The 21,889-nt window shown below is 47.5% G+C and overlaps 2 protein-coding genes and 1 pseudogene across 2 annotated transcripts; 1 reads left to right on the forward strand and 2 right to left on the reverse strand.

Moving 5' to 3' along the window:
* Window positions 1-3,820: 3,820 nt before the first annotated feature.
* On the reverse strand, window positions 3,821-5,213 carry BANF1 (BAF nuclear assembly factor 1). The gene is made up of 3 exons (XM_036929674.2): window positions 5,109-5,213; window positions 4,574-4,712; window positions 3,821-4,335 (listed from the first exon to the last, which is right to left on the reverse strand). The coding sequence occupies exons 1-3, from the start codon at window positions 5,111-5,113 to the stop codon at window positions 4,189-4,191; spliced, it is 291 nt and encodes a 96-aa protein (XP_036785569.1). The 5' UTR covers window positions 5,114-5,213; the 3' UTR covers window positions 3,821-4,188.
* Window positions 5,214-5,599: 386 nt separating this feature from the next.
* EIF1AD (eukaryotic translation initiation factor 1A domain containing) lies at window positions 5,600-8,327 on the forward strand. Its single transcript, XM_057506883.1, has 6 exons — window positions 5,600-5,923; window positions 6,644-6,847; window positions 6,992-7,100; window positions 7,202-7,310; window positions 7,462-7,506; window positions 8,012-8,327. Exons 2-6 carry the CDS (start codon window positions 6,761-6,763, stop codon window positions 8,151-8,153), a joined length of 492 nt encoding a protein of 163 aa, XP_057362866.1. The 5' UTR covers window positions 5,600-5,923; window positions 6,644-6,760; the 3' UTR covers window positions 8,154-8,327.
* A 2,571-nt stretch (window positions 8,328-10,898) lies between these two features.
* Window positions 10,899-13,277, reverse strand: LOC118931644 (tubulin beta chain-like; annotated as a pseudogene).
* Between the last annotated feature and the right edge of the window lie 8,612 nt (window positions 13,278-21,889).

Genomic DNA, 21,889 nt, shown 5'->3' on the forward strand with positions numbered 1-21,889 from the left:
AGACAGTTAATTAGAGAGGTCAGGACGCTTGTCCATAGGGTCACAGGTAGAAGTGGTGTCCTGGTGAAAAGAGAGGAATGGGGAAGGGAAATTAACAATTCCTGGGCTCCCTGTGCCCAGCCTTGTGCCCACGCCTCGGCACATATTTTCTTGTCATCACAGCTCTGCAGGAGTAGTAATCATATGTCCTTTCACAAGGAGACTGGGGTCAAAGGCAAAGGGTCTGTGGTGGGGCCTGGAGCAGCACCCACATGGCAATGTCCTGGTGTGCAAGTCCCGTACTGCTCCACAGGAATATGAGGTCTGCTGTGCAGGGGAGGCTCCCTGGCAGTGGCAGTGCCCCAGGAGGCTTCTCCAGGCTGGCTCTCATCTGGAGAGGAGCCCTCAGCCTGGACTCTGTCCTGTCTGGACTACTCTGGTCTTAGGAGGTTGGCCATCCCCATTAGCCATAGGGCACAACCTCCCGTTTTGCTGTGGCCCAGACATCCCAACCCAGGTTGCCCACAGCACCCCTCTCTTGCCCTTGGCCAGGATGGGCCCTTGACATTCCCTTCATCCTGGGATCAGGCTACCCAGTGTTTTCATGCTGCCCCCAGAACCACTCTCGTCCTTGAACCTTTAGCTGGGCCTGTGCTCCCCTTGTCTGATAATATCTCAGAAAGGAGACCTAATGGCAAGAGAAGCTGTGACCCAGCAGAGACTAAGCTCCCCTCTGTGGAGGAGCCTCCCAAGGGCCAGGGCTTTCTGCGCAGGGAAGCTGTGCGCTGCAGTGGCCCACGGAGACCAAGCAACCGGGTCACACAGCAAGTGGAGGACCTGCGACCAGAGCAGCCCCGGGGGCTGGCTCAGGCTGCCATCAGTCCCGGCCAGGACTGAGCCCTGGGTCCCTGCAGGGAGGGGGCGCTGTGGAGCACACGCACTGTGAGCCTTCCACACCACCTGGGTTGCCACTGGAAGGGGTGTCTTGGGCTTGGGTTTGCCGTATAGCCTCCCCCTACCTCATTTTCAGGGCAGTGGGACCCTTTCAGGACCCTGGAGTGCAAGGGCTGGATTCACGCCAAACTCCGGCTGAATGCAGCAGAGAAGGGACGGAGCCTCATCACCATTTGTTGACTTCCAGGCACCCCCATGCCCCAAGCCAGGACATCCTGATGGGCAGTTCGGGTTGACATTTAGGTAACCTCCTACCATCCCCATCCCGACCCGCTTTTTCCAACACTCCAGGCCTTGGTTCTTTTGTCCTGTTGGCCGAGTTGGGACTCGATCTGAGAGGCCACACTGTCACAAGGCACATTCTAGATGACCTGCTGCCCCAGAAATGACCCAGGATCTCATGTGGGATGCATTAAGGAGCCCAGATAAAGGGTTTGGGGCCTGCCAACCTCTCAAGGCATCTGGAGCCCCAGAGAGATGAGGAAGCAGGCTCCAGACACCTTCAGAGACAAAGCGTGGGGTGGCAGGAAGAGTGCACGACAAGCAGCAGAGTAAGCAACATGTCCCACGGGTTCTGCTGGGCAGCCCCAGTGCCCGCTCCACGAGAGTAAAACCGGGCTACCAGGTGGGCAGGAGCCAGGGGAGGGTATTGTGGCAGAGGAAGTTTCCATGACCTCACAGGGTGCTGGCAACAATCTGGCAGTGTCACCTGAGCTGGGGGCTGGCCTTGACCTTGCAGAGTCCCTGCCTAAGCACACCAGGCATTGTGTGACGACACAAACCTGAGGGAACTCTCCGGTGGTCCTGGACCCATCCAGGAAAACTCTAAACACAGCATGGCCTGAAACTCCAAGGACAGCCCACATTACCACCGCGGTCTCTGTCAAACTGGCACCCTCGTAGGAAGTGGCCTGTAAGGAAGCTGGGCCCTGCTCTGGCCACATGATGCCATTCCAGGGGGCCATTCATTCCCCAGACCAGCCTTGTACTGAACCTTCACCTCAGTTTCCAACAATTGCGTAATTGCTTTATACCTATTGTCTTTGTTTTTAGTTTCCTTTTCAGCTTTCTTCTGCTATACTGAGATGTAGTTAATAGAAAAGCAGACAAAATCTCTCTGTTCAATTTAACAAATACTACAACTCAACACCTGTATTGCCACCACGCAGGTCAGGAAAAGGGAACAGCCTGAAACCCTGCCGCTTGTCACACCTGCTGCCCTGCCCCAAGGTAATTACTGCCAAATTCTTTTCTCTTTACTGAGGACTTTGGCAGTAAGCATTTCCTTACTTGTCTCTCCAGGTTTACGTTGTCTGTAGATATCCTCCAGTAAGGACATGCTTGCTAACTTTACACAACGGACTCACACTACTTGATGTACTGTTCCATTTGCTCACTGGTTCACACTCACCGGTGGCAACAGCCAGTCCTGGTTCTCAGCTGGGGGTGTTATAAACAAAGCTGCTGCTTGTGAACATGCCCTCAGGTGCTGGCGGGGGCACCCCGTCCCAATCCCAGGAGTGGAACTGCTGGGTCACCAGACCTGTCTTCACTTTTACCAGAGAATGCCCAACTGTTCCCTCAAGGCTCATACCTGTTTAAACTCCCACCAGCTGCATCTCAGATCCTGTTGCTCCATTCCCTCACCAGCAATTGGTATTATCTAAAATTTTTGCCAACCTGGTGAGTTAACAGCACTCATTTGCATTCCTGATTAGTGATGTAATTCGAGTACCTGTTCACAGGCTCTTGCCCCATGTGGGCACTCCTATGGCTGCCTTTCAGGTCTTTCACCCATTTTTCTATTGTGCACCTTGCTTTTTCTGGATTGCACTTTGGTATGCACTCTGGACAGTCGTCGCTGTTCATGCTTAAGATACCCTGTCTCACCCTTGGTTAGTCTCATCACTCGTTGTGGTATCTTTGGATGAACAAAGTTTCTATTAATGGAGTTGAACTTTTTCTTAATTCTTCCCTGCCTTGAGATCATCAGACTGTTCTCTTATTATGCCAACTTTTGTAATCCTCAAAGGAAAATTCTCTAAGCAAGTAGTTCTTCAAGGATGCTCTGCTGAAGGAATGAAAGCCAAGCAGGGCTGGGTGCTATACAACCAGCATCTCATCCAAGCCTTACAACCTCATTCTCCAAGTGGGGTAACAGAGGATCAGAGAGACCAAGGGACATGACCAGGGAACACAGGGTTCTCAGGTACGTACATGAGTTTTCAGATTACATTGCGAGCGCCAGTCTGGCTACTTCCTAGCAATAACTCCATAGGCAAATTACTTAAGTCTTTTTGAGCCCCTGTCTCTCACTTGTAAAAGAGAAAACAATTACTTATCATGGAAAAAAAAAAGTTTCTAAAGATCTTAGCTATGGGCCAAGTTCATACTGAGTGTTCAACAAAGAACAAAAATGTACCAAACAAATGTGTAACTCACTCAAGTCCCCCTAGCTGTGATGCCTACCCACGCTCTTTCTATGTCAAAGAGCAGGAGATGGCAGAGCCCTGCCCACTCCTCCCAGAGGCCAGGAGAGCACATGACTGGCAGGTGAGCCCTCACCCACATCCGGTCCCACCTCCTTCTGGTGCCTCTGACTCCCACTGACTTTTCCACCAGGTGCTGCCTAGCCAAGTTGTTGACTCAACTGACATCTGGAACACCACAGCCCATCTAGATCCCAGGAAGGGATCAACCCATTCACTTTAGGATTGAGACACTTCAAGGCACCTGCCCAGGGCCCACATGGCCAGGATGGTTGCCTTCCAGAGTGGGGAAGCTGCCAGTTTCCATCTGCACTGATAAGGAGTGCAGCAGACCTGGTCAGTCCCTGAGGAAAAGGCAATTCCCAGCCCACCTGCTTTTCAACCACAGAGCCCAGTCATGAAGGCCACTGACTTTATTGATTTAAAAAACTTTACAAGGACAGTGACAGTTCTGGTCAAAAAGAAGCCAAATGGCATAAAACAGACCAGTGGTGAGGGTGGAGGTGAGGGAAGGAGCCAGGAATCCACTCAGAAAAGCTGGTAATTGTCGACATGAAACTGGCAGAAGATTAAGGGAGATGCATGCAAAAGTGAGAATTCCAAAAAAGGTGAAATCGTGAAGGGCGAGGACTCCCAAGAGACCCTGGCGTACTTCAGAGGTGAGTTCGACAACAGCAATATTTTCCTTTGTAGAGAACAGGGAGGAGTCCCCACTAGACTGGAGACTCAATGCTGGGGCTTGGGATTGGGGGCTCCCCAGAAAGCATCACAAGAAGGCATCACACCACTCTCGGAGGCACCCGAAGCAGTCCCGGGACTGCTTGGCGTTGGCGCCACATGTGTCCTTCAGCCATTCCCGGAAAAGGTCTTCATCCTTCTTTAGCACCAGAAACTGGCCAAGGACCACATAGGCCTAAGAAATAAGCAAAATAAAGGGCGTGGTGCTAAGTGCTTCGTGGTACTAAGAACAAGGCCACTCTTGTAGCTTCAAAGCACATGAGCTGAGGAAGCAGGGCAGGCTCTGGCTATCTCTTTGGATTATACATCACTGTTCAACCCCAACAGTTACACTCACTTCACTGACAAACTGCCAGAAAATATTGTAGTCTGTCACCCCCAGCCCTCCCCAGGGGCATGCACCCACACCGCACCTTGTCAAAGCCCCTTTCCTCTAGCTTCTTGCCCAGGACTTCACCAATCCCGGCCAGGCTCCCCACTGGCTTCTCCCCCATGGGCTCTGCCACGAAGTCTCGGTGCTTTTGGGAGGTTGTCATCTTGATCAGGCTTAATCTGGGGATCCCAAGAAAAGGTAGGTTAGGGCTGAAAACCTGGTAACCCCCAAGGGCTCACTGGAAATTTTATATTAAGGGTAAGTTGAGCCAACCATTACGGGAGCTTATTCTTCCCTTCATTTCACAGATAAGAAAGCTGAGGGCCAAGGAGAGCCTTTTCCCCTACCATTCAAAACAAAAATCTCTTCCATTCTCTGGATTTTCGTAATGACCCAAAGAAAAAGCTATCCTGCCTCAACAGGTGGCGCACGCGGAGCAGTGGGACGATTCCCAGGGTCAGTAGCCAGGGCCCGCCGTTAAGTTGCCACTCCCTCTGCGACCTTGCCCGGGCAGAGGCACTGACCCTGCTTGGAACGCATACCTGGACACAAAACCAACCGAACGGTCTCCCTACCCCATCCGTCCCCACAGAACACCTCCAGAGCCAAGATACAGGACGGAGCGTGCGCACCAGCTACCAAGTCCCAAGAGGTCCGCTCCCGGGATCCTCCTCTTCTGGGCGCGCCAGCCCCGCCCCCACGCCCCGCCTCCCTCCCACACAACGGCCAAACTCTCTCCGAAGGCGCATCCTTCTGGCCTGTCCCAGTCCCTGAGGCCCCGGTGCTCCCCTCCACCCGAGCTTCCTTTGGCTTCCAGTTCGGGCCCTGTACTGCGGCTCGTGCTCACCAGCAGCTCGGGCTCCTGTAACGGTTCCTCCCGCCACCCGGTTGCTCCCGCCGATACCTCAACCCACTAGAACTTTCTTTCACTTCCGCCTCCGGGTCGTCTTACGAGCAAGGCGGAATAAACCAAGTCGGGCACTTCTAGCCGCTTAGAGTCATAGAGACGAGACGCCCCAGGACCTCACCAGCGCCCTTAGGGTCGCTTCGCGGGCGGACAAGCTGCGTTCTATGGTTGGCTTCTTGGGCAGCAGATCCGGTCTCAGGGAGCGGAGGTCTCGGAGGAGAAAACTTTATTTCTTCGCTGCACGGCGTCCGGAACTAAAGTCTTACTCGTGACCGACCCGGCGGTGGGAAGAGTTAGAGGAACGGACAAGACGGGGAGGGTGGCCGCGAGGCTTCAGTGATAGCGCCGGAAGTACGGTGCTGGGAAGGATCTGACTCTGGCCGACCAGCGTCGTCCCCTTCGCCTACTGGCTTGTAGGAGTACGGTGGGAACCAGAGGCGCAGCAGACGTGAGTCCAAGCCGACGCCACCGTCGTGACCGCCGGTAGGTCCCTTTTTTGTGCCTTCATTGCTTAGCTGCGCAGTGAAATCGTTGAGCCGTTCTCAGCGTCTAGCCTGGAGAAACAGATCGTTGAGGCAGCGCCCGTGGGAGACGAGGGCCCCAGAATAAGTGTCTTTCTGGGTGTCTTTTCTCCGGGATAGGGATGGGGGATGGCAGGGGAAGGCAACTAGAGGTGGAACTTAGGAGTTTCCTTTGGAAGCCATCAGTCTTGGTACCAGTCCTTATCTTTTTAATACCCAAGTCAGAAATATAGCAGGTGGCGCAGACCAAGCTTGTTTACCCCGACCTTTAATTAATTTGTTCCTGATTTGGATTCTCGCTATGGTCTCCCAACTGGTCTCTACCTGTAGTGTGTTACAGATTGTGCTATACCACATTTGGGATGTTCAATTTGAGAAAGATAAATAGTTTATCTCACATTCTTTTAGGAGTGGTGCCAAGAATGATGTAATTCTCTGGAACACATACTTAGTTTTTATGATTATGCTGTACTTATGATAGCATGAGTTATTTCTGTGTGCCATACACTGTCCTAATGCTTTGCTTACATTATCTCATTTTAATAACAATGCTCTGAGCTAGCTGTTTACACTGACACTTAGAGTAGTTGAACAGCTAGAAAATAGCCAAAGAAGGATTTGAATCTAAGCAATTAGATTTCAGAGCTCATGTGCTAAACCAGGACACTGTGTCACTCTTTAGTAAAAGGCTCCTCCCCATCTTCAAATCGGTCCTGGGTTCTGAGCCTGCCATCCAAGAAATTCAGGAGGAGAAACTGACAGTCTCTGCCTCCCTCACCCGCCCAGAACTGGATCCAGCATGTCTCAGGCCACCAAGAGGAAGCATGTGGTGAAGGAGGTGCTGGGGGAGCACATGGTGCCCTCTGACCAGCAGCAGATCGTGAGAGTGAGTGGTACTGGGCACAAGCTGCTCTGCTCCCCACCCCTCTAATCCTGTTGAATCCAGCGGATGGATTAGGGTAAAGTGCAGTTCATGGGGTGTTTGAGCTGACAGACCAGACCGACTAGTTCTCTGTCTCTCCTGGACCAGGTACTCAGGACCCCGGGGAACAATTTGCATGAGGTAGAGACAGCCCAAGGGCAGCGCTTCCTGGTGAGCATGCCCTCCAAATACCGCAAGAACATCTGGATCAAGAGAGGTGAGAGAGGCAGTCCTCTAGGAGACAGAACCATTTCCCAGTGCCTTGGCTTTGCCCACTGCCAGCCCTATGACTATGCCTTTTCTCTACTCTACCTGCAGGGGACTTTCTCATTGTTGACCCTATTGAAGAGGGAGAAAAGGTGAAAGCTGAGATCTCCTTTGTGCTCTGCAAAGACCATGTGCGCTCTCTGCAAAAAAAGGGGCTCTGGTAGGTGTCCTCCTTTTGGGGGGATTGACTTCCTATCTGTCGAGTTGGGGGAAGGAAGGTCATGGCATCCTAGGCAGGAACAACTGGAAATAGCTTTTTTTGCTGAGCAATTTCTCTATTCTTTCTGACCCTGGCTCTTCTCTTGGCCCAGGCCTGAGGCCTTCTCTGAAGTGGCTGAGAAACACAACAGGAACAGGTAAGGAGCAAGAGTTGGTATAGGGAAGACAGAAAGTAGGGGTTCAGGCCCTGGTGCCTCCAGGGAGAATACAGCCTGCCTTTCTCCCTGTGTCAGGTCCCTGGTGAGAGTTCCTAAATACGTGGTTGTAAGTATGGCTTGAAAGTCAGATAACCTGGGTTAAAATCCTGACTTTGCCACTTGGAACCAGTGCCTTTTAGAAGGTTACTTAATCTTTTAAGCCTGGATTTCCTCACTTCTAACATAGGAGCTTTGTGAGGATTGAAGGAGCTAGTGCACGTAAAGTTGCTTAGCAGTGTGCCACAATGCACCCCAGGTACTATCCTAAGCAACTTTACGTGCACTAGCTCCTTCAGTCCTCACAAAGCTCCTGTGTTATAAGATGGGGAGGAGGATAGTCGTTAGCCTGTCTTCCTTGGCCATAAGGTCCCCCTTTTGGGGGGCTCTCTGATTGCAGATCAGGTTTTCCCAGAGGACAGTGGACTAAATCTTTTCCTCCTTGCAGACAGACTCAGCCGGAACTCCCAGCTGATCCACAGTCATCAGAAGAATCCAGCTCTGAAGATGATTCTGACCTCTTTGTTAACACCAACCGCAGACAGTATCACGAGAGTGAGGAGGAGAGTGAAGAAGAGGAGGCAGCCTGAGACCCTGGACCCACTTCTCCTCTTGCTCTGAGACCAGTTCTTGTTTCCTCTGAGCTTGGACATTCCCAGGGTGCTCTGCATATCTTTCCGCCTGGATGGGACAAGGCAGGGCCCCTCTCTGAACTGACCTTCTGATCTAGGAGAATTAAACCCCTGGTGGGTTGGTGACTTGTACTGGTGTCTGAGTGGCTCTCTGGAGGGAGAAGGGACTTGTGGTGAAGTTAACCACTTCGTGGTGGAGGCCTCCAGGACAGGTGGGCTGAATGAGCAGGAAATGGGGAATGGCCGGAATCTTTTCCTAGATTCTTTTGCTCTCATTGAGCACTTAGGAAGCGCCCAGCTCAGCTGTGCTTCCTTCCGTGTATTAATAACCTGGGTTACTGCCTGCTTGCAAATAGTACTGATTCAGGATCACGGCCAAAGAACCTAATGCCTCCCCTCCTCTAGAGAAGCTCAGGAGGAATTCTTCAGTTCCCCGTAAGCCGCTTTCCTTGCCTTTCTAGTCACCTGTGCCTGCAGGAGCGCCCACCTCCATGCTGCTGTGTCCATCCCCTGGCTGGGGGCGCCTCGTGGCTGCTCAGACCGTCACTTCTCAGGCCTCTTGTAAACCACATCTTCCCGCTTCTTTTTTGAAACTTTTACCTCCGGCTGTATACTCTCATCGTTGGCATGGCCACATCACATTACCTCGACTTAAGAGTCTTCTATTTCTGTCTGTGTCGTTTTCTTCTGTGTGCCATGGATGGGCTGTTCAACACTGTAGCCCCTCATCCTTGATACTCTCATCACTAATGCCCTTGTCTTATATTCCCGGCCTGCCGCTCACATCTCTAGTCATTCCCTGGACCCTGGCATCAGTAGACATTGCAGCACCTTTTGAGTAAAAACACTGTACTTTCACTACCTCCTGCTTTCTTGCTTACCTGCTTAGCTCCCCTAATACAAAACTTATTTATCTTCGTTCTCCAGCCCCACCACATTCTCACCATTCTGTGTTCACTTCCCTCCTTGTGCAGCATCAATTCCATAGTCCACACCCTCCACTCCCTTGTCTCCCTTCATTGTATTTATCTAGTCAAACCTCCTCCTGGCCAGTGCAGTCTCTCCTTTCTGTGTCTGTGCCCAAGTAACATCAACGTCATTCTTCAGTAGAATGGTTGTCCCATTGAAATCCGAAATTTGGGGGGCAATAAATACATCCAAAAGGGTTCAAATGAGGCCACATATTGCTTGTTCAGTATCTCAAGCCCGGAAAGATGAGTTGATTCTTGAAGGAAATGACACTGAACTTGTATCAAATTCACTTGTTTTGACTGAGCAAGTCACAACAGTTAAAAATAAGGATAATCAGAAAATTTGTGGATGGTATCTATGTTTCTGAAAAGGAATAGTTCAGCAAGCTGATGAGTTAAGATTTAAGTTGTGCAGCTGCAAAAACAGAATGCCAGAATCTAGATTCCTTAGCCTTATCTGTGGTATTTTAGAAATTCAGTAAAAGCCTTAACTGATTAGGGAGAAAAAAAAAAAAAACTTCTGTCTTGTCTACCAGTTCCCCATTCCGGCTAGTTGCTGACCACAGCACATACTTCATTAGAAAGAGCCACTGGAGGGAACTCTCCCCTCCCACTACCAACCCTACCTTGTACTTAGGGAGCTTCCTGTCTTTCTACTTCCCGTTGTAATCCAGCGAAACTTAAACCTTTCCTCTTGTGATTTGGAGCCTGTCTCCTTGCTTAAGGACTCTGAGTTTGGGTTTTTTGAAATCCTCTCTACTTGGAGGTGTTAGCATCAAATGCATAGAATCTCCCATCTAAAAAACAACCCCCCAAACTTGTCACTGATCCTGTATTCTTCATAGGTACCTCATCTTACCTGCTCCTGCTTGGCTTTCTCTTAGTTTGGCTAGTATAGCTTTAACTAAATACATATATATACATGTGTTTGCGTATGTGTGTGTATATATATATGTATAAAAATTTGTGTATACACAAAAAATGTCAGATGAGTTAGGTATATATGCATGTGTATCTATTTTTAACTCATCTGAAGTTTACTTTTTATGGGAGATGGCTAACTTTGTTCTGAAAGGGATAGCCACTTTTCCCTATACCACTTATTGAATGGATCATTCCTTCCTCACTAATATAAAATAACTTTTTAAAATAAACTAAATTTCTATATATACGTACATGGATCTCTTTGGAATTTCTAATATGTACTATTGATCTATGTTCATATACTACATTTTATAGTATGATTGCTGTCTCGGCTTCCTCGCCCCTGCCTCTGTGTCTTTGAAAATTTCTTATTTTCATATTTTCTCTTACATGAGAATTTTTTTTAAATGTTGACTTTCATTTTAAAGTCTTGTCAAGATTTTTGTTGGCATAGTTTTTTTTCCATTTCCCGTTTATTTTTGGCTCTTGAGGCAATGTCCTTTTTTCAATATGAAAAGCAGCAAGTTCAACACAATGGAAATTTGAAGTGTAGAGTAGAACAGAACGAAGCGTAGGGGAAAAGGCAACATCTTATTGCTTCCTTTTTATTACTGCCTTGAAAAAAATGTCTCCTGTCATCTCTCCTCTAGGGAATGACTCAGATGTCTCATCGGCAGGACACACTGTTCCATACATATACAGTAGGGCTGGTATTCGTTTTGGGGGTAAGAAAAGGTGGGGATGGGTAGCACCTTTCTGAAGGCTTGGGCACCAAGCTGGTCTCTCTCTTCCCCCTCCTGACCCCTGTCTCCAGCTGCGGGACAGGAGGGAATCCCGTGTGCGAGAAAGGTAAACCGGAAGACGGAAGGGTCCCCCTTAACAGAGTGGGGCAGACCCCTGCAAAGAAAACAGCTCAGGACGGAGCCTGGAGGGAGACTAAAATCGGAGATTATACTGTTAACACCTCCCCTGAAGCCGAGAGAGCAGCAGGGAAATACTTGGAAATTATGACTCCAACATCCTGGAGCCACATCTCCAAAACTTAGCTCCAGAATGGGAGACCCCCCCCCACCGTCCTTGCAGGGACCTAAACCTCCTGAGAGGTGGCGTGGTTGCCTTCCCCCTGGGCCACCACATGGGCTTGGGATGTTTGGGTTTTCAGCACATAGTTTAAAATGATCTGATGAAACCCCAGCTCTTGGAAGATTATCTTGAAAGCAGAGAGGGAAATATTAGCTGGACAGATGGAAGGAATGGGCACTAGAAGGAAATAGAGGGTTACCTAGAATGGTTTGTTTTTCCAGAGTGGAAAGAAGAAACATTCAACAAACAACACATACTGAGCGCCTGTAATGTGCCGGGCACCCAACACACACACACAAGAAAAAAACAAGATGGAGGCAGATAATGAAAATTTTGAAGGACAGGGAAGGGGCAGATGAGGAAGAAGGCTGAAGGAACTGAGAAATCTGAGGTGATGGGGCTCTGCCTTAGGCCTCCTCTTTGTTGTCATCACCAAAATCATCCTCCTCTTCGGCAGTGACATCTGGTACTGCTGGTACTCAGAAGCCGGGTTGCTCCTGTTGCTCTCGGTCTCGGTGAACCCCACCTCGGCCATGGACCCCCGTGTCCCGGTGAACTGCTCTGAGATGTGCTCGAAGAGCTCCTGGACAGCTGTTGCCCTGGAAGCGGACTGCCATCTTGAGGCCACGGGGTGGGGTTTCACAGACAGCTGTAACATTGTTGGGGATCCATTCCACAAAGTAGCTTCTGTTCTTTTTTGCACAAAGAGCATCTGCTCATCGACCCATGCACAACAGCAACCACAGTGAGGTACTGGCCATGGCAGGGGTCACAGGTGGCCATAATGTTTTTAGTGTCGAAGACCTGCTGGGTGAGTTCAGGCACAGTGAGGGCCCGATAATGCTGGCTTCCATGCCTGGTTAGAGGGGCAGATCCAGGCATGAAGAAGTGTAGACGTGGGAAGGGCACCACGTTGATTGCCAGCATCGTCAGTGCAGTAGGTCTCATCAGATGGATGGAGAGGGTAGCACAGCAGTGCTCAAGCACAGGGGCAGACACTTGGGGGAGGGCAGCCCCCTGAAGGTGTTAATGATGCAGTCAGGGTGCTCTTCACAGATCTTGCCAATGAGCAAGGTGCTTATCCCTGAGCCTGGCCCCCGACCGGCAAGTGGGTCGGCTGGAAGCCCTCAGGCAGTCACAGCTCTGCCTCATCATGCACTGCAAGCAGGACGGAGTCAACTAGCTTGTTGCCTGCTCCAGACTGACCAAGAACAAAGCTGTTTGGTCTGAGGATCTGCCTAAAAGGCCCCAGGTTCCAGATCCACCAAGACAGCATGAAGAACATACTTGCCACCTGTGGCTTCATTGTATTTGGAGATGTAGTCCAGCTGCAGCTTGCTGTCCTCGTGGTAAGTGCTGGTGAGGCTGATGCCATTTGTGTTCATCACCAATCACCTCCCACAACTTGGCACTGATTTGGTTGCCACACTGACCGGCCAGGAGGTGCACAATTTCCCTCATGGTTCAAATTTATTTCAAATCTTTTGCTTGGCTCAAGGTGTGTACGGGGCAAGAAAATTGGATATAATTGATTTTTACCCCCTGATGGGATGTGCCCTGGAAGCTGGAACAGTGAGATCTGAACGTGGTGACAGGAAGGTCCTGAGAACTTTATCAGCATGGATTAAATCTTACAGTTTGATTTGGAGAGAAGTGTTGTCTTAGCAGTTTTTGAATCTTCCTATCCAGAAATGAGGTATGTATGTACTTTTGTAAGGTATTGTCTTCATATGGGTCTTCCATGTTTCTTGTTCAATTTCAGTTTAGGAATTCTAGAGTTATTTGTTGTCTGAATGGGTTCTTTTGAAATTACACTTCTTACCATCACTGGCATATAGGAAGGCTATCCATTTTGTGTACTCACCTGTTGATCAAATGAATTCTCATTAGTTCAAATAGGTTTTCAGTTGATTCTCTTGGTTTTCTTGATGGAGAGTCAAATTATAACCCACTAGTGGCAGTTTTATCTCATCCTTTACACTCATTTCTTTTTCCTGTGCATGATGGAGACCAGGACCTTCTTTATAATGTTGAATGGCACCCTTGTATGGTCGTCTTAGTGGGACTTGTTCTCATGTTTCATCATCAAATGGGATTCCTGATGTAGGTTTCTGGCAGATAACCTTCATTAGACTGCAGATGTTTCCTTCTGTTCCCAGATTCCTGTTTTATTTTCTTTTATTCAACAGTGTTGAGTTTTGACATCTATTGAGATAACCAAAGGGTTTTGTTGTTTATTGTACTGATTTAACATTGACAGGTTTTCTAATATTGAACCATCCTTGCATTCTGACAGAAACCCTGCTGAGATTTCTAGCATATTATTTATTTATTTAGGATGTTTGTGTCTATCCCTGGGCTAATTTCACCATTTATTTTAATGATCTCTCTGTCATGTTTTGATAAGAGCATTATGTTAGCCTTGTAGAATGGGTTTGGAAACACACAGTCTTGTTCTTCAGGCTTGAATAGAAAATAATTATTTGTTGCTTCAAAGTTTAGTACAATATATTTATGAAAACGTTGGTGTTTGATTCCTTTTTAGGAGTAAATCTTTAACCATCTTTCAATTTCTTCTGTGGCATTTTATCTACTCAAGTTGTCTATCCTTGAGTCAGTTTTGCTAATTTACACTTTTTTTAGAGCCATGTATTTCATGGAGCTATTTTGGGCAAAAAGTCGTACATGGTATTTATGTTGTTGGGACTTTCTTACTTGTAAGTGACAAAGTCTAACTCAAACTAGCAGAAGCTAACCAAGACTCACCGGCCCGATGTCTGAGAGGAGAGCCTTTGGCAGAGCCGATCCAAGGCCAGCATGATCTCACCAGGGCTCTCGCTTGCTTCTCAGATTGTTTCTGCTCCTCTTTGTTGATCAGTCCCTTTCTTGCCACAGGTATTTTCTGTAGGAAGCTCCAGTTTACACTCAGTCCTTACAAAGAGTTCCTTCTTTAGGACCCACGGGTCTCAGGAGTACCTTTTGGCCTTACTCAGAGCACTTGCTCTCCCGAGCATCCACTGTGGCCAGGGCTGAGTAGGGAGGCTAGGAGGCTGGGTGGAGGCAAGATAAGCCCCATCTGATCCACAGGACACGTGTTTCCCATGGAATAGAGAGGTTATTTTATCAGAAAAAGGGGGCAACATGTGAGAGCAGATAAAACCAACAAAGTCTGTCCTGTATTCTGTCTGTCTGTCTGTGTATATATATATATTTTTTGCTACCTTTGCACGATGGCCTTTTGCTTCTGTTTGTTTGGATTTATTTGCTCATTTCTAGCTTCTTGAGTCATATGCTTAATTTAATTTCAGTTTTATTTCTAACATATTTACAACCATAAATTTTCCTCTAAGTACTCCTATGACTGTTTCCTACTTCATCATGTGTATCCATAGTGATTTTGTTGGCATTGTTCCATAAGTCTGGCCCTATGTTTTTCTCCAGCCCTCAGTGATTCTGTGATTTACCTAATAACCTCTTTTTTCCCCATTAACTCTTTAAATCTTCACTTCCCCATCTCTTATCATCCATTTAGCCCCTGTGGATTGCAGCCAAGGATCCTGATGGAGGTAGAGTCTTTGTATTCTGTTTACTTCTTCCCCAAACCGAATCCCACCCTTGTCCTCCCAGTTCAGTGGCGGAATCCAACCAAATGATCTCCCAGAATGAGCTAAGTGTTCTAAGAGCCCTTTATGCCCCAGTGTCATGGCCAGTCTGTGTGACCGGTTGCCTAATGAATGGTACTGACACCTACTGCAGTTTGAGATTTATGGCCTTTCAGGCTGTGCGCTCTGTCGCTTTAGGATCAGCCTTTACACAGCCAGGTCATTTTCACTGCAGCAGCCCTAAGCAGGCCAGCTCACTTCCTCCCTTACCCTCCAGTCGCCTTATTTATGTGCCAAGGAGCTCACATGGCAGACTGAACTAGCCAGATGGGTTTTCTCCTTTAATCTGTAAAAGTAATAAGATACCTTAACACTTTGTCACGTTAAAATATCCTTACGTTCCTGGATTCAAACGGTCATGATGTATTTTTCAATATATTGCTGAATCTGTTTTTCTGATATTTGGGGGAGTTTGGCATTCAGGCTCCTGAGTTGAGATGGTTTAAGTTTTTCCCTTCCTGTGCTGCCCTGTCTGGTTTATGTAACCAAGTCATGCCAATCTCAAAAAATGAGATGGAGAGCATTCTATTGTCATTACCAGTGTTTGTGTAAGATTGGAATTTTGCATTTCTAAACTTTTTGGTAAAAGTTGCTGTGAAACCATCTGTGCCTGGCATTTTGGGGGTGGATGTATAGATTCTTAACCCTGGATTTGTGTTGTTGATAGTAGATTTCTCAGGTTTCTGTTCTTGAGTCAGTTATGTTTTCAGAGGAACACATTTTTATGTTTTTTTCATTTTGTCTGTAGCTCCAGATTTATTGGCACAAAATTATCTGTAGAATTGCCTTCCTTATGTTTGTAATCTTGACTGCAACCAACAGTTCTGTTGCCTTTTTATTATCTAATATTATTAATTCCTACATTCTTTTTTTATCCTGTTATTCTTGGTACAAGTTCATTTATTCCTCTTCAAAGCACCAGCTTTTTAAGAGTACATTTCATTAGTGTTAAGTACATACACGTTGTTGTGCAGCCAAAGTCCAGAATGTTTTACACCCACTAACAGTCCCATATTCCCCTGGCAGCCACCATTCCACTTTCTGTTTCTATGAGTTTGGCTAAATACCTCAGGTAAGTGGGATTGTACAATATTTGTGTTTTGTGGCTACTTTATTTCACTTAGTATAATGTCTTCAAGGTTCATACATATGGTAGCATGTGTCAGAATTTCCTTCCTTTTTAAGACTGAATAATATTCCATTGTACGCCTGTGCCTATAATTCATCTGTTGATGGACTCTTGGATTCCTTCTGCCCTTTAGCTATTGTGAATAATGCTGCTGTGAACATGGGTGTACAAATTCTCCGAGACCTTGCTTTCAAATCTCAATTCTTCTGCAGATACACCCAGAAATGGAATTGGTGGATCATATGGCAATTCTATTCTTAACTTCTTAAGGAACCACCGCCACACTACATACTGTGTAGTGGCCACACCATTTTACATTCCCACCAACAGTGTGCAAGGTTTCCAACTTCACATTCTCTCCAGCATGTTATTTTCTATCCTTTTGGGTTTTGGGTATTTTGATAGTAGCCATCCTGATAGGTATGAATTATCTAGCATTTTAAGTATAATTTAGTTTTGAGTATTTTCTAATTTCTATTATGATTCCTTTTTTGGCCCATAAGTCATTGTATTTAAACATTTAGCTGGTTATTTTTAAAAATTAAGGACCTTCAAACTTACCATCATAAAACAGGCTAGGACTGTACGATGACCCAGGCAAGCATAGGCCTCCACCCTCCCATCCTAGCCCCCATCCTTCCCATTTTCTGTTCTACGCAAGGTAATTATCTTGATCCCATATGCCCTTGTTTTCTTTTTATATGGTTTTCTCAGGTTATTTTTAACCTTATGAAAAAGATAACAGGCTGCAGTGACTGTAATGGTGTATGTGGGGGGACTTGATGACGGGAGGAGTCTAGTAAACATAATATTGCTCATGTAATTGTAGATTAATGAAACCAAAAAAAAAAAAAGATAACAGGCTGAATGTCATGTCATGGGGTTGACTTCTTGCATTTAATGCCACATTCCTATGACTCTCCTCACTGCTGTTATGTTGCTGCAGTTTGTTTGCTTTGATTGTCTGGGATATTTCCTTGTGAGACTGTGTCACAATTCATCCATTCACTCTTCTGCCCGTGGCCTTTGGGTTTTTCCAGTATTTTTGCTGTTGTAAACATGCCTACGTGTGTCTTTGCACAAGTGGGAGTTTGCCTTGCAGCAGATTATAGGCATGGAATTGCTCTGTCACAACTTTAGGCAATGTTGCCAAATATTGTCCAGAGTGGCTGGACTGACCTTCCGCAACAGTGGGTCCCGGAGGCAGACGCATGATTTCTCCCTGTAGTCTGTCCATTTGTACCTAATGCATTTTGAATTTGTGTTATTAAGTACCCCCTGTTTAGGGTTGCTATCTTTTTTGGTGAATTAAACCTTTTATTATGGAGTGACTCTTTCCATCCCTACGGATGCTTTCTGTCTTAGTTTATTTCATCCGATGTTAGCATAGCTACCCAGGATTTCTTCTGGTCAGTATTTCTCCCTGATAAGCCATCTCCACCCTTTTCCTTGCAATCTGTGTGTGTCCCCCCAGGCTTTTGTTGTCTCTAGGTGTATCTGGATTCATAAAAATTTAATCATTATTTTTCTTTTAACTGATAACGTTTAGTCCATTTAACTCATTGTAATAATTGGTATATTGGGACCCATCTGTCATATTTGAATGACAGTTTGGATAGATAGAAAGTTCTAGATTCTAAAGTATTTTCCTTCAGTTCTTCGCATACTCCTTCATCATCCTCTTGCATCCAGTGTTGTGACTGAAAAACCTGATGTCAGTCTTCCTCTCATTCTTTTGTATGTGATATGCTTTTTCTCCTCTCAAGCATTATCCCTGATATTCTTAAAGTTCTAGATGATTTGTGTAGGTGTGAATTGCTCCTTTTTCTCCTCCTGGCACTCTTTGGGCTTTTTTGATCCAAGGTGCTTCATGTTTGTATCACCCCAGGGACATGGTCTCTGTTATTTCTTCAAGTATTTTCTACCTCCATGTTTATATTTCTCTCTAGAATGCCTGTTATTTAAATGTTAGCACATTTACCTCTATCTTCCGCATCTCTTAGTTGTTTTACATATTTCATTTCTTCAGTCCTTCCTCTTAGAAGACTTTCTCAGTGTAGTCTCTTAATTCTGTTTCATTCCTGCACTGTATCCCTTCTGTTGTATATCTCATCTATTGTGTTCTTTATTCCAGCTTAAGTTCTCTAGCAGATTTAAACTACAGGTGACTATACTAGAAGTTTTCTATATGGAGAACTTTGGGAGCCAGTGTCAAACACACTTCAGCAATAGTCCCCTGGGGGGCCAGGCAGCTGGGTTATCTTCCCTTCAGCTCCTACATTTGGAGGGCTGCTCCTGAGGAGGTTAGCCTCTGGGCTGCCCACCTGTGAGCAGACTAGGCTTCAAGGGGCCAGGAAAGTCCTCAGGCAGAGAGTTGCAAGTGCCGGCTGTTGAAATCTGGCCAGCGTGCAGGAATCTGTTATGTGCTGAGAGGATGTGTGGGACCATAGAGTACATGTCTCAGCACCAGGAGGACATCCATAAATGCAAAAGCCCTGGGTCCAGTGAGCACTGGTGGAATATAATTCCCAGAGCTGAGATGAATTCCGTGGGGTCTGAAGGGGACTGAGCCCCTGGCAGGGTTTGATCTACAGCTCCCTGATCTCCTGAGGCTTCCTGTTGCAGGGCCTGGTCAGACGTGGTGTCTTGTCTTCTGGCCCAGTACAATAGTGTTAGTAAAATCATTAAATGCGGAGTATGCTGCCTGCAGTGCACAGAGACGCCAAACTGGTGTAGGGCCTGTTTGTGGCTGGAGGCACACGGCCAGCGATTTATCCTTAGTTACCCAGATGTTCCCTAAGGAAGTTACGTGGGTTGCAGGACTGGATTTTGCTTTCATTCAAGGCGCAACCACCTGCGTGGTATCTGAGGCGCGTGCGAGGCGGTGGGGGCAGTTTCCTCACTCAGGAGGAGGCACTGCCAGGATGTCTTGACGGAGTGGGAAGGCAGGACACCAACAGGACCTCGTGCTCTGCTCGAGTTGGGTCCATTAAGGACATACCACAAGAGAGTCCACAGTCCCTAAGAAAGGGCAAAGGTGTGTTGTGTGCCTGCCTGCGGGGCGGGTGCGATGGGAGAGAGTTCAGGAAACTGAAGAAAAGACCCAGAGACACCATATGAGATGTGAGTTTATTGGGCCTCAGTACCAAAAGTCCAGGAGTGGCCGGCTGGACAAGGCTGTGCGCTCTCAGGACTGAGAGGGAACTGCTCATATGGGAAAAGAGGCAAAGACTCCGTGCCTGCTGGGGTGAGGGCACAGAGACTACGTGCTAACTGAAGAGGAGCGAGATTTGGGACTAAACTACTGTTTTGCCAGAAGGAATCATTCTTGGGCAAGCAGTGCCCAAAGGAACAAAACCTTGGCCAGAGGGGTTTGCTCAATAAGATGTTTCCATGGATAAGGCCATAAAGCATTAAGGCAGGCCTGGATTTGACCAGCCCCAGGCCATCCACACACCTCATACTTAGCTTGCCGGCAGAGGAAGGGGCCATGTGGACATGTGACTATTCTGGGACATAATGTTACAAGCATGCAGTCTTTGACCCCACATCTGCTGACAGGGAAATACAACATTAGCAATGTCCATGGCTGTCTACCAAATGCCAGTAGTGGCAGCAACTTTTAAAGTTATTGTTGTCATAATCTGATGCCACAGTACCTACTGGCGAAGCCCTGCTAGTTCACACTGGGGTGCTGGCCAGTGCCAGTTGTTAAGTATGGAAATAGTGTGGGTATCACCGTGCTCCGATTAATTCTTGCATGCCAGGAGCACTCTTCTCGGCCTCACGGTGTGCGCTGTGGTTCCGACTACTCCGTATTCCATCGACATTAATGGAAATTACCAACAGGGGTCATAACAACACATGCAACGAGTAAGTGAGCTACTGCCCCTGGCGGCAGCACGCCTAACCTCCAGTTATACAATCCGGTGACACGACAGCAGCCTCAGTCCAACCAAAGGGGCCCGCTGCCCCCACAGCGACTGTACACGAGTCCCACACCCTCCGTGGGGGTTCACTTACCCTCGTTATCAGTCCCCTTCCCTCCAGCATGTACAAATGAGAATGTGCCCAGCGACCACTTGGAGGGAGGTGGGGAGCTGCCCCAGTGTTTCAGATTTAAAGTCCCCAAATCAGCATGCAGGGGGACTCATGCAGCAGTGTCTGTGGCTATGGACGTCCCCTCCAGAAACCCTATTTCAGAAAACGGCATGGGATTTAGGACACTGTGGGACCTTGTGTGGTAGGCAGAGGGAGACCTCAGAACCCCCATCTCTAAAGGTCTTCTCCCCAGGGAGCTCCCCACCCCACTGTCTCAATTGCTCCCTTCTAGAAACTGCTGAAGCTTTCAGACTCAGCTGTCTACTTTGCCTTTCCTCGTTTGCCTCATCTCGGAAGCCTCTAAGTACCTTCCTCTTTCCCTTGGGTCAGTCCCATTATGTCTCTCATAATTTAGCATTTGGCAATCAAGGTCTGCCCTGTCAAACCTGTTCACCATCTGTGGCCCCATATAGCTTTGCAAGAAAGGGCCTCTGCAGGGCGATCTCCCCTTTTCTAGGCTCCGACTTTCTTTCTTTCCAGGGCTGAGTATCAGACAGTTTGGGAGCCCTCCTGCTTCCTCCCCATCCCCCGGAGCAGGGCATGTCTTGGCCCAGAAAGCCATGTTGCCTCTCAGTGTCGCCTAGAGCAGGTGCACAGACGGGGTCTGCGGGAGGGGGGTCTGCGGTGTGTCCGTGTTGGGCAGGGGCGTGTTCCTTCTGGATGGTACAGGCCTGCGATGCCAGGCTAAGGGCCCGGGATGCGAGTTACCTGAGATGGCAGGATCTGGTGGTCAGGAGTCAGGAAGGGGAAATGGGTGTTGCAGGAAGGGCTGGGACCCCACCTGGCTGGAGTGGAGATCTTGAGTGAGGCTCTCTGCCTTCCCAGGGTGTTAGGGCCTCGGAGAAATGGCTATGGGGAGTCTTACCACAGCCCTGTAGTGAGGACAACCATTCCCATTCTGTACCAAGGTGCAGAGAGAGGCCAGTATTTCTGGGTGTGTGTGCTCTTCCATCATGCGGGGCCTTAGGTTCTTTGCCCTTGCCAGCTTTAATCACCTTTCCAATCTCTTATTTGGTAATTGATGTATTAATGAATTCTAATTTTCCCAAGGTCAGTCTTGGTATTTTTACAGTACTCTAGGAAATCATCTATTTCCTCTGAATTTTCCAATTGGTTGTCATACTTTTTAATCAAAATATTCTCTTGTGATTACTTAATTTCTTCTGTATCTGTGATAATATATCCTTACTTTTCCCAAGTCTATATATCTCTAGGTAAACTTCTTATTGGAGAATATTCATACAAGAAAGTACACAGGTAGTAAGTATACAGCTCAGTATGTTTTGCTAAGTGAGCAACACTCACACATCCAGCACCCAAATAAAATGTGCTGATCCCCCCCGAGAAGCACCTGCTTGCCCCTTTTCAGTCTCTACCCCCAAAAACAACATGCTGACTTCTAATGGCATGAATCAATTATGCTGTTTTTGTATTAATGGAAATGAACAGTGTGTACAATTTTCCATCTGGCTTCCTTACGTCGTACCGTGTCTGGGAGGGTCATCCGGATCGTTCATCCCGTCATGTGAACGGCCACCGTTTATTTCCCCATTCTACTGTGGGTGGGCTTTTGGATTGTTTCCAGTTTGGGGCTATTTTAAGTAGTGCTGTTCTTAACATTCTTGTTCATGTCTTTGATTGAACATATGTACATTTTTTCTTCTGCTGCTAAGCCAACAGACTTCTGCTCTCTTTAAACAAAGCTTTATAATGGAAATTTTCAAACACACCCCAAAGGAGTCAGAATGGAATCAGTATCCCCTTTGCCCATCACCAGCTGCCATACCTACCACATTATTAACAAGGTTTTGAGAACTGAAAAGG

Source organism: Manis pentadactyla, chromosome 9, assembly GCF_030020395.1.
Source record: "Manis pentadactyla isolate mManPen7 chromosome 9, mManPen7.hap1, whole genome shotgun sequence".
Taxonomy (NCBI): domain Eukaryota; kingdom Metazoa; phylum Chordata; class Mammalia; order Pholidota; family Manidae; genus Manis; species Manis pentadactyla.